Below are 15580 nucleotides of genomic sequence, written 5' to 3' on the forward strand. Positions count from 1 at the left end.
CAGAGCCTGATGCAGGGCTTGATCCCACAACCGTGAGATCACGACCCCAGCCCAAATCAAGAGTCAGACACTTCGCTGACTGAGCCAACCAGGCACCCTGGTAAATTTCTACTTTGAATTGGTGAGTTTCCAGAGTTTCTGGGAGCTTCTGAATCTCAATAACATCTACCAGGAATTTTATTTTATTTTTATTTAACAAATTAAATTTTTTTCTTAATTTTAGAGAGAAAGCTCAAATTGGGGAAAGGGGCAGAAGGAAAGAGACAGAATCTCAAACAGGCTCCAGGCTCAGCTTGGAGCCCAGCGTGGGGCTTGATCCCATGACTCTAGGATCCTGGCTTCAGCTGAAATCAAGAGTCGATTGCTCAACCGAGTCACCTAGGCGCCCCCCACCAGGAATTTTTATAGGTTTGCTTTGGCCAATTTTTATTTCATTACTGAGAACACATCTTCAAAATTAAATATTTTGAAAAAAACAAGGTTCATTTACAAAAAGCTTAAGTGGGCCTGAGTTTCAATATCAAAGGCTCAATGTTACCTCCGCAGGGCTTTTTCCTTTGCTTTGAGTCTATCAACTTCACTGCCATGGGCTGCATGAGGGTCAATACAGATTAATTCAGCTTTAGAGCTTTGGGTTTTTTGGTTTTCCTCATAGATGTAGTCAATCAGATTTTGAAAATAACTACAACAGGAGACCTGGAAAACAAAGAGGTCATGTTCATCTCATTAGTCCTAGAGGAAGATAATTACAGGGGGCAAAAATGGCTAATGAAATTTGGATAACAATCTATGGTAGCTTTTTCCTAGTAACAGCTTGATTGAGATAGACTTCACATACCGTACAATTCATCCATTTCAAATGTGCTTGTCAATGGCTTTTAGTGTATTCACAGAGTTGTGCAAAACCATCACTGTGGCCAACTTTTAGAACACGAACTCTTATCCGTTAACCCTTCCCATCTCTCCCCTCAGCCTCTGGAAACCACTAAGCTAAATTCTGTCTGCATACATTTGCCTGTTCTGTTCAGCTCATATATGTGGAATCATACAATTGTGGTACTTTGTGATTGGCTTCTTTTGCTTAGCATAATGTTTTCAGGGTTCTTCTATGTTGTAGCATGTATCAGCCCTTCATTTCTTTTTATGGTTAAATAATATTCCATTGTATGGATATATCACATTTATTTACCCATTCATCAGTTGATGGATGTTTGGGTTGTTTTCACTTTTGGCTGTTAGGACTCATGCTGCTATGAACATTGTGTGTTAAGTTTTTGTGTAGGTATATGTTGTCAGTTCTCTTGAGTATATATCTAGAAGTGTAACTGCTGGGCTATAGGTAACTATGTCTCTAACTTTTGGGGGAATTGCCAGACAGTTTCTCAAAGTGGCTACACCGTATTACATTCCCCCTTTGCAGTATATGAGAGTACCAGTTTCTCTGCATCCTTGCCAACACTTGTTATTATCTGTCTTTTTAATTATAGCCATCCTAGTGGGTATGGAATGGTATCCCATTGTGATTATGATTTGCATTTCCCCAACAGCTAACATGTAACTCTTTTAAGACTTGCCGTGCGGGGGGAGGAAACACTTTGTGTGTTTAAAAATAACACCATTTCCTCAGTGAACCTGCATTAGAACTCACATCTTCTATTGGTTTAGAGCTATCATCGTCATAGTAAACATCCATATTGGAAAGAAATGATTTTAGATCGCCTCCACAAAATTCACACGTGGGCGATATCTCCTCCTCTTCTTCCTTCAGAGAGAGGAAAACAAGAATAAATGAGTGCCCACAAGAGGGCCCAGAGCCCCTGGGAGCAGTAGATGCTCCTGGGACTCTGGGCAGGGCCAGCAAAAGTCCAGAAGGAGAGCAGGGCTGGTGGGCTGTGTGCCAACCTGCCTGAGAACTCCTGCCGGAATCCCTGGGGGCCCCCTGAACTAGCTGGTGGGGAACTTTCAGGGGGCTAAGATCCTCTACCAGAAGGCACCACGCTAGCAAGATCTGTGTATTCCAGTAATGAGACATTATTTCTACTCAAGGGCTGGTGAGCACTGAAGAGGCTGAGGTGGTATATTGAGGGCTTCTGTCTGGCACCGTTCACCAGAGCACAGCTGAGCCCATCAGGAGCTTGTGGATCCTTAGGATGTCTCCTCATCGCAAGAAGAAAGTTGCACAAATGACTTTACTATTGACAGCGGAGTTCCTCATGGGGGAGGGGCGCTATGGCGTGTAACTAGAGGCACGAGACAGAGGATAACGCGTTAGCCCCAGCTTGGGGCTCTGGATTCTCCTGACTGTGCTGTGAAGGTAATTCAGAAGGGGTGGGGGAGACCTGGAGAAGCAACAGGACAGAGGGGAGTTAGGGGCTCAAGGGTTGGTGCACTATGGCCATATTTATGATTTGAGGTCACGACTGTGACTGCAGGGGTTCTTGGGCAAGCAAGCAGCCTTAGCACAGGCCTCCAGGAAAAACCCACATCATGTATGAGTCGCAGGTCATGAACACTACCAAGCCAGCTGTAATTTGCCATTCTCTGGGACTAGCAAAATGGCCACTGTGGGGCCAAAGGGTGGCGAGGAGGCCTGTGCAGCCAGGCATTCACCACCAGAGTGATGGCCCGTATCTTGAGGTTACCGAAACTACCCAATGGCAAGTACTGCACATCGCTGACAGCAGAACCCTTGGAGAGTAAAGCCCCACCATAGAGAGATGGCGGTGACACATGTAGTTTGTCACCTAAGTGACGGAGCAGGCAGAAAAAGAGTGTGGTGATTCCAGGCCATCCACAACCCTTCCATATGAGGGTCTTGCTAATGAGCTCCTCAGCCCATGGTCCCTTCACCCCTTCACCTGTGGGGGAAGCAAGGTGGAGATTCTTCCAAAGACCATGAGGGGGGCTGGAATCTGCTCCTGGAGAGTGTGTAGCTGGAGAGGAGAGCTGGCGAGCCAGCTACTGCCGCCCCTGAACTACACTAGTGTCAAAGCCCCATCTAGGCGGACCTGAAGGATCTGCCCAAGATCCAGGAGAAGCCAGTCCTGCCTTGGTGCCAATGCAGGCACAACTCCCTGGAAGAAAGGCTACAAGGCTTTCCTCATGTTTAGGACCATCTCCGGGTGTCAGCAGAAGAAAACTCAAGACACTTCCTTGACTACAAACTTCTGTGGTTCAGAAAGAGAAAGGAGCTAGGTTTGAATAAAAGAATTTCAGCCTGAAGAGTCTATAGGGTGGCCATAAAGTTTAGAAACATGGACAGATATAAAGAGCAAATATTGACTGATACTACATGACATTTAGTGTGCAACTCCTTGTGAGACTTGCATAGTTTAATGTGCTGCACAAAGCGGCAATGAGCAGCACGTTATTGTGTCCACACAGCGTTCCCATCGACCCTGCGTACACATCTGTGGGGCACAGCCTCAAACAATTGATGGCTCTTATTTCCAGTGGATAAGCCTGCACCTTTAGCAGACCCCAGAAGAAATAAGGGGGTCCCAATCTGGGGAGCATGCTGTTCTCTCCACATGGCCAGGTCACCCGAGTTTGCAAATAATCATACCACCATTCGGTCCCCCACTGCTCTGGTGTGTTGAATTTTGTCCCCTGAAAAGATAGGTTGAAGTTGTAACTAATTTACATAATCTACATAATTTACATAATCTAATTTAAGTGGTGTGCCTGGAGAAGAGGGACGTTTGGAAACAGATGCAGAGAACACCAGGACAACTGAGGCAGAGACCGGAATGGAGAAGCCACAAGCCAAGGAAAGCCAAGGGTTGATGGCCACACCGGAACTAGGAAGAGGCAAGGAGGGATGCTCCCCTACAGGCTGGACTCGCTGACATACTGATTTTGAACCTCTAGCCGTCAGAATGACGAGACAACAAGTTGCTACGGTTCTAAGCCACCCAGTTTTCGGTATTTGGATACAGCAGCCCCAGGAAACAAACACAGCCACCCTAAGTGCTACTCCAAATAAATGAGCTCTTCGTGTATTTTTTAAAAAGCATGTTCACTGTCTTGTGTGCAAATCATCATGTGGCTTATGACATCATTTATCAATAAAAAACATTTTCAAATTTAAAAATAATATGAATTAAAATCACCTTGAAGTTAATGCCTATATTGGAACTCTCTTGTTTGAATTTCAGAATGGATGGTGGCCCAATGCTGGGCAGTGTTTTCAGAGCTGGCTCAAACAGTGTTATGAAGTCTTCTTTAAACTACATTTTTAAAAAGAGAGAGAGAATCAACGTTTGAATAAGTGGTATTTACAACGAACCCTGTGTACTATTGGACTGTTAAACATTTCTTACCTCCAACTCACATAAAACATTCAGTTTTCGCTCTTCTGGATTAATTACCCATTTTTCTGCAGAGAAAAGCATCGGTTTAGAAAGGAAGTTTAAAACCTTAGTACAGTGTGTTCCATTTTCTCCTAGCCCACTACCCCATGTCAAACACACACACACACACACACACACACACAGTTTAAATGCCCTGAAACCTTTTCACCACCTTCTTGAGCATATTCTTAGGGGAGGGCTTTTCTAGAGGGGGTGTGCACTGTCTGAGTTAAGGCTGGTTTGCCTTTGCTGGCAGAGGGAAGGACTCTATCTATTTACCTCTTAACTTAGAAGCCAGATTTTCATGTTCAGGTTCCTTAATTACAGAGGGTGCTTTCTTCCCTGTAAAACGAGCATACACTTGTCATCAATCCTGACAAAGTAGAAAAGAAGTTTAATACAAAAGAAAATATGCCTTTTGGAAAAGTAAGTACCCTTATTTGTGTTTGTTGACCTTTTACTTTTTTGCCCTTTCCAAATAACATTTTATCAACAATAAGGAACAGAGGGAAGGCACCACTGATCTATCACATCCAAAAAGGTTTCCCTGTTCCTTTCTAGTCCTAACATACTACAGAGATGCATACTTCACTTGACTATAAACATTGGTGCAGACTCTTATGTTTTCTGCTTTTTTTTTTCCAGCTTATTTATTTTGAGAGAGAGTGTGTGTGTGCGAGTACAAGTTGGGGAGGGGCAGAGGGCAAGAGAGAAAGAATCCCAAGCAGCCTCCACACTGGCAGCACAGAGCCTGATGCGGGGCTGGATATCATGAACTGTGAGATCATGACCTGAGCCGAAATCGAGAGTCGGATGCTTAACCGACTGAGCCACCGAGGTGTTCCATTTTCTGGTTTTTAAAAGTACTATGGTGTCTACCTTCTACCTGTTACTTTGTAAAAGATTTTTCAGGTAGAAGGGTGCTAGAGGTTCTAATTCAAGACCGTTAACTCAACCAGGAGGATTATTCCCTCCACAGATTCCAGGGCAGTATTAGAAATGGGGAAGGCGGACATCAGCAACTTGGAATAACCGTCTAGGAGATTTAAGCTGATAGAATTGGAATGATGAAAACCAGTGAGATCAACCTACAGTGGGGGCAGGGGTAAAGGGGGGGGAGCTGGCCCATTTCCTCCCAGAGCCATGGGCGGCAAGGACTGCTACTGGAGAAAGAGGTGGGCTTCAGAAAGTGATGTGCTTTCCTATGTGGAGTACCTGAAAAAATTTTGAATATGTTTTAGGCATGTTGTCCAACAGAAATGCCAGTATAGGTATGAAAAAATTAACGCACACAGGTGTTTATTAAGGCATTATTTGTTATAGGGACGAGCTCAAAACATCAAACCACACCAACTCTGAAATACCTAGCAATCCGTTTTATTACATAAGCCATAATAACTGTATATAAGGGAATATTATGCAGTTGTTTCATTGAATTAGATCAATCTTTCCTGACATGGAAAGATATCCATGATACACTGCTAAGTAAAAGAATTAGAGAAGAGATAAAGTTGCCGATACAGGAAATATAATTGTTTCCTAGACTTTCAACTTAGAAACTATTAGAATAAGAAATTTCAGCAAGGGGGTCCGATACAAGATTAATATATAGAAATCAATAATTTCCTTCTTGTTGACAATAATCAATTAGTAAATATAACAGGAAAAAAGTTTCCAATTGTTACATTAATACAAGACTATAGTAAGAGCTGCACGAGTCCTATATGGGGGGGGGGGGACTATAAAAGAAGGTCTGAAAGAAATGGAGAGGTACACTAGGTTCCTGCTGTTAAAGTAATCAAGTGGCCATCAGATGAGATGGCCCTAATGCCTTCGTGTGTAGCCTAGGAAAGCAAACTGAAACCTGAGCCAGAGTCAATTTCTGTAAATGCCTCAAGGTTAGGAACAGCCAACCACAAACAGCCAACCAGGCTTTCCCAAGTAATACAACCCCTTAAGCCATAGCCAATCAAAAAATTTCCTCGTTTTGCTCTGGTGTCTTCTCTGTAAAAATCTCCTTACTGTTGTCTGGGAAGCCCTCCCACCTATTTCCAGTTTGGCATTGCTCCATTCCATTCATGTTTGCTCAAATTTAGAAATCTGAAAATACCTCAGTTTGTCTTTTAACACTGCGAAGCAAGGGCGACAAATCAACTTGTCAAATTCCATTGAAACATCCCATCAGAATTACACTGTGTAGATTAATTTGGGAATTATTAGCATCTTCCTAATATTTGGTCCCTTTTTATGTTCGATTTTGTCACTCTTCTGTGCAAATCCTCAGGGAACTTTCTACTTCATTCCCATTGAAAAAGATTTGGTCTTCAGTTAGTTCTTTGAACTTATCCCCCCCTCAGTTCTCCTCCTGATCACTTTACCGCAACCACACCAACTGCCTCCTTGTTCTAGGGGGAGGCACCTGATAGTCCGTGTGCCTGGAATAATCTTTCCCTAAGATCATCCTGGCTCACTGTCTCATGTCCTTGAGGTCTTTGCTCAAATAGTTTAGCTTCTCAGTAAAGATTTCCCTGAGCACCCTGTGTAAACTTACCCCTCCCACCCAACATTTTCCATCCTTTCCTCTGCTTTTCCTCCTTAGCACTTAATGTATTATATGTAATATATATAATGTATACATAATACATATATTATCACCTAATTATATATTATATATATTTCCTTATTTTCCGTATTTTTTATGATCTCTCTCACCATCACCTCCACCCTCCACACTTTCATGCCAGATCTCGAGGACCGGCGTTTTCGTTTTTTTGTTTTTGTTTTTGTTTTCATTGCCATTTCCCTAGAACAGGGTTTGGACTATGATGGGTGCTTGGTATATGATAGGTGCTCAATAAACATCTGATGAATAAGTGACATAAAACAAATACAAAACTTACCAGGAAAGTCTATTCATAAATCCTTATACTGGGATAAATTAAAATTTTAATTTTTGTATTATCTATCTCTTGATGGTTGACATTTAGACTACAGCGTGCATGTTACTGCTTTGATAAAAAATGAAGATATGCATCAAAATAAAATGGCAGATTTTTTTTATGAGAACATAAACATTAGCATTTATTACAGACGAAATGCCAAAGGGTTTCGATATTTAATCTCATTTTGCTTTTCATAAAAATTCTGTGACAAAGTATTACTATTATTACTGACAGGGGAAGAACCTGGGACTCCATGAGGCCCTCATCTCCGTGTCAGTTTGTGTTGGGCTGGGATTCAAACCTGGCTCTCCCCCAGTGCCTGCAGCCATGCTCTTTCCGATGTGCAATCCCATCTCTGAGCAAAAGCTAAGAAATCAAACTACTCACTTGGCTGCCTTTTGCCAGAAAATTTTTGAAGCCAGCTTTCTTCTGTTTGTACTGACGTTGGAATTCCTGGATACAAACTGTGATACATAGTCCTGAAGTTGAGACAAAATCTTAATTGTGAGTGTGCCTACATAATTGTTAGCCATTCTTCCAAATATAGCACATTTAACCATCAAGTAACACACGTAGGTTGAAGATCCGGCTTTCTATTTTCTTTGAAATATTTTCCTCCATTCTTGCCTCTCAGTAAAGTCAGGCACAGTGTGTTTGCATTATAGGGAAAGTACTCCTTTCTAAGTCCCGGAGTCTCCCGATACCATATTTTTCCCTCCAGGGAGTAAATTACGACCACTATGTCCGTGCATGTGTGTTGATGGTGGTGGTGATGGTGTGTGTGTTTAAACATTTACTTGAATTTAAATGAGACATATTATTCATTTTATTTTTATGTATTTTTAAGTTTTATTTATTTATGTAATCCCTACGCCCAAAATGGGGCTCAAGCTCACAACCTCGAGTTCAAGAGCCCTATGTGCCTCCGACTAAACCAGCCAGGCGACCCAATTAAGTAGCCTAAAAATAACCCAAACTTTTTTTTTTAAGAGTTGAAGTGAAATGCGCTGTAATCAAACAATTTGTATTATTTATTCTTTCTGCAAGTAGTTCAGTTACTTGAGTTGTCATTGACATGATAAGAAGGCAGAAATGTATTGATTTTTACTAGTTACAATGACTGTTACTGGTAACAAGTAAGTAATAACTAGTGCTTCAAGTTCCTTTGCCTCTTTGAATTTCAATTATTTTGCATGATTAGCAAATTGTGATGATTTGCTGGATCTTCTAAAATTATCACATTTTTTCAAATGATTGAATCAATTTTAGGGTTGTCACTTTTTCACCTTTCTTAGTTCTTTCTCCACCTTCCTTTTTTGGTGCTTTGTTCCTTGGCACATTGCATCGGCGGGGTGCTTTAGTTCCAAAATGACTCTGTCTTGTAATAAGCGAAGAACGACTCAGCCAAAGCCACCTGTGCAAGTCTCTGGGGGAGTCCTGTTTGTCTAACTTCCCAAACAAGCTACAGGGACCGAGGGTAAAAAAGAATATTAAGGAGCGATCCCTAGACAACACTGAACGTTTGGCCTTTTTTCCAGTTCAGTGGTTAACAAAATCAGACCTACATGGCTCCTCTAGGTCTCTCTGCCTTCCTTAAACCGACACTAAAGATTGTTTCTGAAATTCTGCGGAAGGATGGCAGATGACGAGATGACGGAGGCTAACAAAATGAACATTTCCTGAGAACTGACTGTGTAGTGGTACATTCGTAGTAGTTGCTTTCTTCACATGATTTCATTGATATTAACAAAGACTAATCAAGGCATATATCGATCTTCCCTCCTCTACAGGCAAGGAAACTGAGACTCTAGGGAACCCCTGAAAAACGGTATTGTGCCAGATGCAAATGGGGCCTGGGCCTGTTTGGCTTCAAAACCTGTGTTTCTCCGTATTTACCTGCCATGTATAGTTGGCCCCATTTTCAACCAGAATAGTAATTGGGCACTAAAACATAGAAGGTGAGCCAATATTGATTGATTTTTATGACATTTAAGGATAGATTTCCTTCAAAACACAATCTCACCAAATTCACCAGAGAATGCTTTGAAATATAAAAGAAGCATCTTAGGAAGATTTATGAGGAGAAATTAAGAAATTGATCAAGTAAAGAGAGGCTCCCATATTAATAGGAAGTCCAGGTCAAGATGGCAGTTGAGCACCCAATTCTCCTTCCCTTCCTTTCCCAGATCTTACTGAAATAACAAACACAAACAAATAAACAAATAAATAGCCCTGGAAAATAAGAAAGGTGTCATTGGTAGACAAGTAATATTGAAGTCCCAAAAGAACGAAAATAAATGGCTTTAGTTTGATGGAAAACCAGGGTGGAGAACACCGCAGCTCAAAGCAAGAGAAGTAAGTAAAATTCTTCTGGGAAGTCCCTAGCTCAGACTCAACCAAATGCAGAGAGGAGGGGACTGGAGACTGCAATCAGAGGAGTTCAGGGAGTCACCTCAGAGCAGCTGGCCAGGCAGCTGTTCTTTTTATTTCTAGATAAAGCCCCCCAAGCTGCTTCCTACAAAGAGTGGGCAGCCTATCTCAGGACGTTGTAGGTGTGAAAGAGAAGCAGAGCATAGTATGAGGTTACACAGAAGCTGCCCAATAGGCCTGGATGAGAAAGGAGGAGGGGACATCCCGCCCAGAAGTGAAATGCGTGAAGAACTCCAACCACACAGGGAAGTGTCCTTATCCAAACTCCAGTAATAGTGGGGTATGCAGCTTGCCTGCCTCCTACCAATGCTCCACAAGCTGCCGCCTCTGACATCCCCCATCCACTCACGTAGGACACAGTCAACCTTCCAGATACACCCTGTTAAGAGCTACTCGGCTGCAGAAGGAGTCCATTCTGGTTACCTACCGGCCATTCATTTATAAATACAAATTGATAATGAAGGATTGCCAGTTACTTAAGGGCAATCAATAGCATAAAAGAGAAAGTCCAAGATAAACAGAATTAATCCCGAAAAAAGAACTTCAAAGAACAACAACAAAAAAGAACCTTAGTATAAAAGTACCCTTAAAAGAGATTTAAAAATAACTATTCGAACAGAAAGAATCAGAGTGAGAACGGGTTCTTGGAAATTACAAATATGAATACGAAAATAAAAACTTTTGTACAAGGGCTGCATGTTACCATAAATACAAAAAATCTTGATATCCAAGAGGGCCAATAGCCATCTAGTAGGAGTTCTAAAGAAGACACATGAAGGGGAGGAAATAAACATCAAAAGTGTTTCAGAATCAGACTGATCAGCAATACCGGATACTAGAAGGCAAAAAAGCAATGTCTTCAGAGCTCTGAGGAAAATGGTTTTAAATGTATTCTTTAATGCCAGGTTATGTTATTAATTAAGTATGATGGTAAAAATGAAGAAATCTCCAGACAGGCAAGAACTCAGGAATCTGACTACCCATGAGATCTACATGAAATAATTACCTGTGGAGTTTCTCCAGCAAAGAGAAAGGGAATAAAAGGAAGAAAGCAATATGGGAATCAGGAAAGTGTGGCCATTTAACCCCAATCAGGAAAGCTGAAGACAATTAAAAACTGAGAGTTGAAAAGTTCTCCTTTTAGGAGTCAAGTTTTATGGACATAGGAATCTGGGGTTTTGTGCAGAATCCAATCACATTATTGGCTTCTTAGCATGAAATTGTGAGTATTGTTGATTGTTTTTCAATTTTCAGAATTAACCTGTATTGAGTTAATTATGATTATAAAACATAATACAAATACAATAAAACTTGGCAAAGTAATATGACTTTATATGACTATACATTATTCATATATTTATAAAATATATAATTTGCTGTTAACTGGGAGAAGAAAGGGTGAGAGGAAAGATAGAAGTAGAAGGGCATTGGCTCAATCCGTAGAGCATGCAACTCTTGATCTTGGGGTTGTGAGTTCGAGCCCCATGTTGGGTGTAGAGATTACTTAAAAATAAAATCTTTAAAATAAATAAACATAAAATTAGAAACAAAATAAGCTGTTAACAATATGTTAACCCTGGTGGGTGGGAGTGTGGGGGTGAAGAAGGGCATGGAATTTTTTTTTTATTTTACACCTTTGTATACTTTAATATTTGAACCATGTACATATATTATTTTTTAAGTTGAATTAAAAGGATAAATAAAAACATAAGAGCGGGACAGAACAATCCTGTTTATGCTTAGGACTTTAAAAGTTGCTTGTAAAAGCAAAGCTTAAGTGAACAGTAATTCAAGATCGTGGACTCAGCTTTATAAAGATTTATAAAGATGTTCCAAAAGGTATTTCTCTGGTGTCTTCCTGTGCTTGGCGACTAATAGCAATAACAACAACAAGAAAAAGAGAGAGGAAAAAAATAAGACCATAATTTCCACTTTCCTTCACAGGAGGTGTGTCTAATCACGGTCTCATTTCCCCGAGACCCATGTCCTAAACGTTCAGAGCACTTGCTATTGTATAGTGTTATTATTTCATGTTATATCAAGTGGGCATGCCTTCTCTGTAGGTAGATAATAAGCTGCAGATGGGCAGGGACTGTGTCTCTATCCCCAAAGTGTGTAACAGTAATAGATTTTTAAAAATCCTTTTTTAATAAATTGGTTGTAAGTGCCCTGGATTATTTTTACTCTACTTCCAGACATATTTATGCACGAGGTAAAAGTAAACATCATCAGCTTCAAAAATCGTATGAAAACAAAACATTTTCTTACCTATCTAAATCCACTTCAGACATGTCTTTCCTAAATGTCTGGAATATCTTAGGAAAACCTGTTGAATGAAACGTTGAAAAATTTAGCCACTCCTTCTAAATCAGTGGTTCTCAAAAGGACAACTTCTGCCCCCCAGGAGACATTTGGCAACTCTGAAGACATTTTTTTTCTTATCTTTTTAATGGTTATTTATTTTTGAAAGAGCGAGCGTGAGCGGGGACGGGGGGGGGGGGGGGGGGGGCGGGACAGAAGATTGGAAGTGGGTTCTGTGCTGATAGCAAAGAGCCCTATGCGGGGCTTGAACTGAACTGAGTCGAATTCAGATCATGACCTAAGGTCATGACCTGAGCCAAATTCAGACACTTAACCGACTGAGGTGCCCAGGCGCCCCTGAAGACATTTTTGATTGTCCCAGATCAGAGTGGGGGCTCACGGCACAGCCAGGGCTAGAGGCCAGGGATACTGGAAAACATCCTATAATGCCAGGGATACCCCCTCCCACCTTCTACTCAACAAAGATGGTCCTGATGGAAATGTCAACACTCAAAATAAGTGCTGTCTTTCTTTTTAAGGAAGTGACTGAAGTGGTTTTAGCATAGGAACCTAAACACAATTTTTTTTTTTTTTTTTACGGGACAGTCTTGGTAGCACAACACCCTGAAGGGACCGCTCTTCCAGGAGCGGCATGTTCCTGTGTGTGTTTCCGAGAAAGAGAGAGGGACTGGGAAGGGGAGACAGGAACAGAGGGGGAGACCCAGGGAGAGGGAGGTGCGAGAGAGGCCTAGACAGAGGGGAGGGGGTGGGGAGAGAGAGGCCGAGGGAGGGAACAGCATCATGGCCTGAATGCACATAGACGTATTGCAAATGCACTCAGTGAAGCACTACCCAAGTTTCCAGTCTCACCAAGCGTTACACGGATGTCCTAAATCGTGAGCCAACAGAACGCTCAGCCAAGATTTCAGTGCCTTTGAATAAAGGGACCAAGATAGACTGGGTTGTGTGTGGGGTGGTGTATGTGTTTAGAAACCAGACACTCAGGTAGACCAAGGCTCTGGAGTGGCGGGACCAGCGGTCCGAGGGCCAGGGAAGCCGTAGAGGAAGGGGCGGGCAGCGGATGTACTTTTCTGGGAGGAGACGCTCCCAGTCTCCTGTGAGCTCAAGTGTGAACTCAAGATCGGTGTCTCGCTCCACAGCGTCCCGCTGAGCGTGGGGGTCGGGCTCAGGCTGGGGCTGGTGATGCTGGTTAATCGGGGAAGGAAGTCCTTTGAGTTTTCGTCACTGCTGTCATCGATGTCCATCATCTTCCAGAAGTACTCTTCGCTGAACGTCCCTTGGACCTCCAGCGTCTTCTCCTCCGCGTCCCCTGTCTTCCCCTCCACTGCTTCTCCCTCCTTCTCCTCCACCAACAACTCCTCTTCCTCCTCTTCCTCCTCCTCCTCCTCCTCCTCCTCCTCCTCCTCCTCCTCCTCCTCCTCCTCCTCCGCTTCTTCCTCCTGGACCTCCTCCTTCTCCTGCTTTCTGGAGCCGCGACGCGGGTGCGGGTTGGCCATGGCTGGGGGGAAGCAGGGTCGCCGCTAGCGCAGAGGCAGGTGCGGCCGCCAGTCCCAGTCAGGTTCCCTACTGTGCGCGCGTCTCCCGTCTCCCGGGGCAACGGCCAGCGGCGCGCCACCAAGCCTCTGGGATTTAAAGCGGCAGCGCAGAACTCGAGGGTTGGGGACCAGGGCGTCGGGGCAGAGAGCCGCTAAGGAGCCAGGACCTCTGCAAGCTTCTTTCTCACCTCCTTTCCGGGGTCACGGAGACCCCTCACAGCATGTGGCGAACTGATCTCCCTTTCCTCCTCCCTCCTCTGGAGCGTTGTTTCTTTGGGGTAGGGGTAGAGGCTACCAGAGATGGACGCTGTTAGGCCAGTTGGTATTGCTGACGCTGGACTTTGGTTTTCCAGTAGACACATGCTTATTCAAACTTAACGATAAAACTTTATAATAAGACCAGGCACGGGTGGGAGTTTGCTGATTTGATTTTTTTAAGACATTGCCTTCATTATTTATCTTGATTAATGAGATTTTTGATGCCATTTAAATTCTGTGCCCGAGATGGGTGTCTCCCTCTAGACCCAGTCGTGCTTGTTGCAAGGCCTGAGACATCTGGCTACCTAGGTAACACCTGTGTCTTTCTGGGTCTTTGTTTCCAGTTCACTGTATTTTTGTTAAAATGTTTGTACACACACAAAGAGGAACACAGTATAAGGTATAATGGACATCTGTTTACTTACCGCCCGGGCTGGAATGTACATGTTCAGTGCAGAGTTCAGCTTCCTTTCAAAGGCCTTTCAAGACTGAGAAATGTTCCTGGCGGGAGGGATTGTGTTGCTGCTGTTTGACTTCACCTCTAAGGTAAAGAAAGCAAAGATTTTCTGTGGCTGAAGATATCTGGGTGTTGTAAAAAGGGCCTGGACTGATTCTTAGGTTAAGTGAACAGTATGAGGCCTAGAAGTCTCCTTGTATGAGCTCTTAAATCACCTGACGTCTTTCAGCTTCGCTTTCCCTCTGTGTAAATTGGGACTAGCTTGTGGGTATCCTAACTTGCTTGTGGGTATCCGTGAATGTGAAATGACAGCCTACAACTGTCAGTGCATTTCAGCCAAAGACCACCAGGAACACACAGGTGGTTAAATAAGTTATCCCCTATTACAGCAAGGTGTCTTAGTAAGAAAACGGTAGAAAGAACCTCCAGGGTCTAGGCTTTGGTTAGATGATTTGGGAGATGGTCTAAGCAAGCAGGGTTCTGCTCTAAGTTGGATGCTGTCAAAGTGGGGGCAATTCTACGATGGAGTGTTCGGTCGTGGCACAGTGACCTTATTTTTATGCTTAGACAAAATTATGAAGTGGCTTTGTTTCATTTTATCATGGTGTCCCAGTAACCTGTGTATTGCTTAGTTTGGGCTGCTACAGCAGCCATAGGCAGTGTGGCTTATAAACAACAGAAATTCTAGGGGCTGGGAAGAACAAGATCGGGCGGACGTGATGTCTGGTGAGAATCTGCATCCTGGCTCATACACCTCTGTCTTTGGGCTCTGTCTTCAGGTGGCAGAAGGAACAAGGGAAACTCCCTGGGGCCTCTTTTATATGAACACAAATCCCATTCATGAGGACTCTGCCCATCTGACCTAATCACCTCCCAAAGGCCCCACCTCTAAATACCATCACCTGATGGGAACCATACCAAACCTAATGGAAATGAGGTTTCAGCATAAGAATTTTAAGAGGACACATTCAGACTATAGCATCTTGTCTGAGGTTGTTATTCTTCAAGAGTGTTTCTGTCCAACAAGAAAACCAAATGGCCTGGCTGTGTCAGACCAGCTTGTAATAATAATGAGATCTAGCTGTGAATATTGGGTCGGTTCATGGCATCAGGGAATTCTATGTGTGAGCTTTCCAGCCCAGAAGACTTGTACTCACAGGGCTCTCAAGGGAGCAGGAAGTGAGAAGTTAGGTGTCTGCAATCACTGAGCAATATTTTATGACTGTCCAATATTTCATGAGCACTATGAGCTAGCCCTCTGCTTGGTGCTAGGCCATGGCAGTG

General features: G+C 43.0%; 1 protein-coding gene across 1 annotated transcript in view; it reads right to left on the reverse strand.

Annotated features, from left to right (window-relative positions):
* Positions 1–13943, reverse strand: part of ERICH6 (glutamate rich 6) — a 29376-nt gene extending 15433 nt beyond the window's left edge. Inside the window, exons 1-9 of the mRNA XM_032594581.1 lie at positions 13749–13943; positions 13113–13494; positions 11993–12050; positions 7682–7773; positions 4632–4694; positions 4323–4378; positions 4113–4229; positions 1649–1762; positions 539–696 (exon numbers count right to left, since the gene is read on the reverse strand). Coding sequence (XP_032450472.1) covers positions 539–696; positions 1649–1762; positions 4113–4229; positions 4323–4378; positions 4632–4694; positions 7682–7773; positions 11993–12050; positions 13113–13494; positions 13749–13943 — 1235 coding nt within the window. The remainder of the gene's footprint in view (positions 1–538; positions 697–1648; positions 1763–4112; positions 4230–4322; positions 4379–4631; positions 4695–7681; positions 7774–11992; positions 12051–13112; positions 13495–13748) is intronic.
* Positions 13944–15580: the final 1637 nt, after the last annotated feature.

The sequence above is a fragment of the Lynx canadensis genome, chromosome C2 (assembly GCF_007474595.2).
Source record: "Lynx canadensis isolate LIC74 chromosome C2, mLynCan4.pri.v2, whole genome shotgun sequence".
NCBI classification, from domain to species: Eukaryota; Metazoa; Chordata; class Mammalia; order Carnivora; family Felidae; genus Lynx; species Lynx canadensis.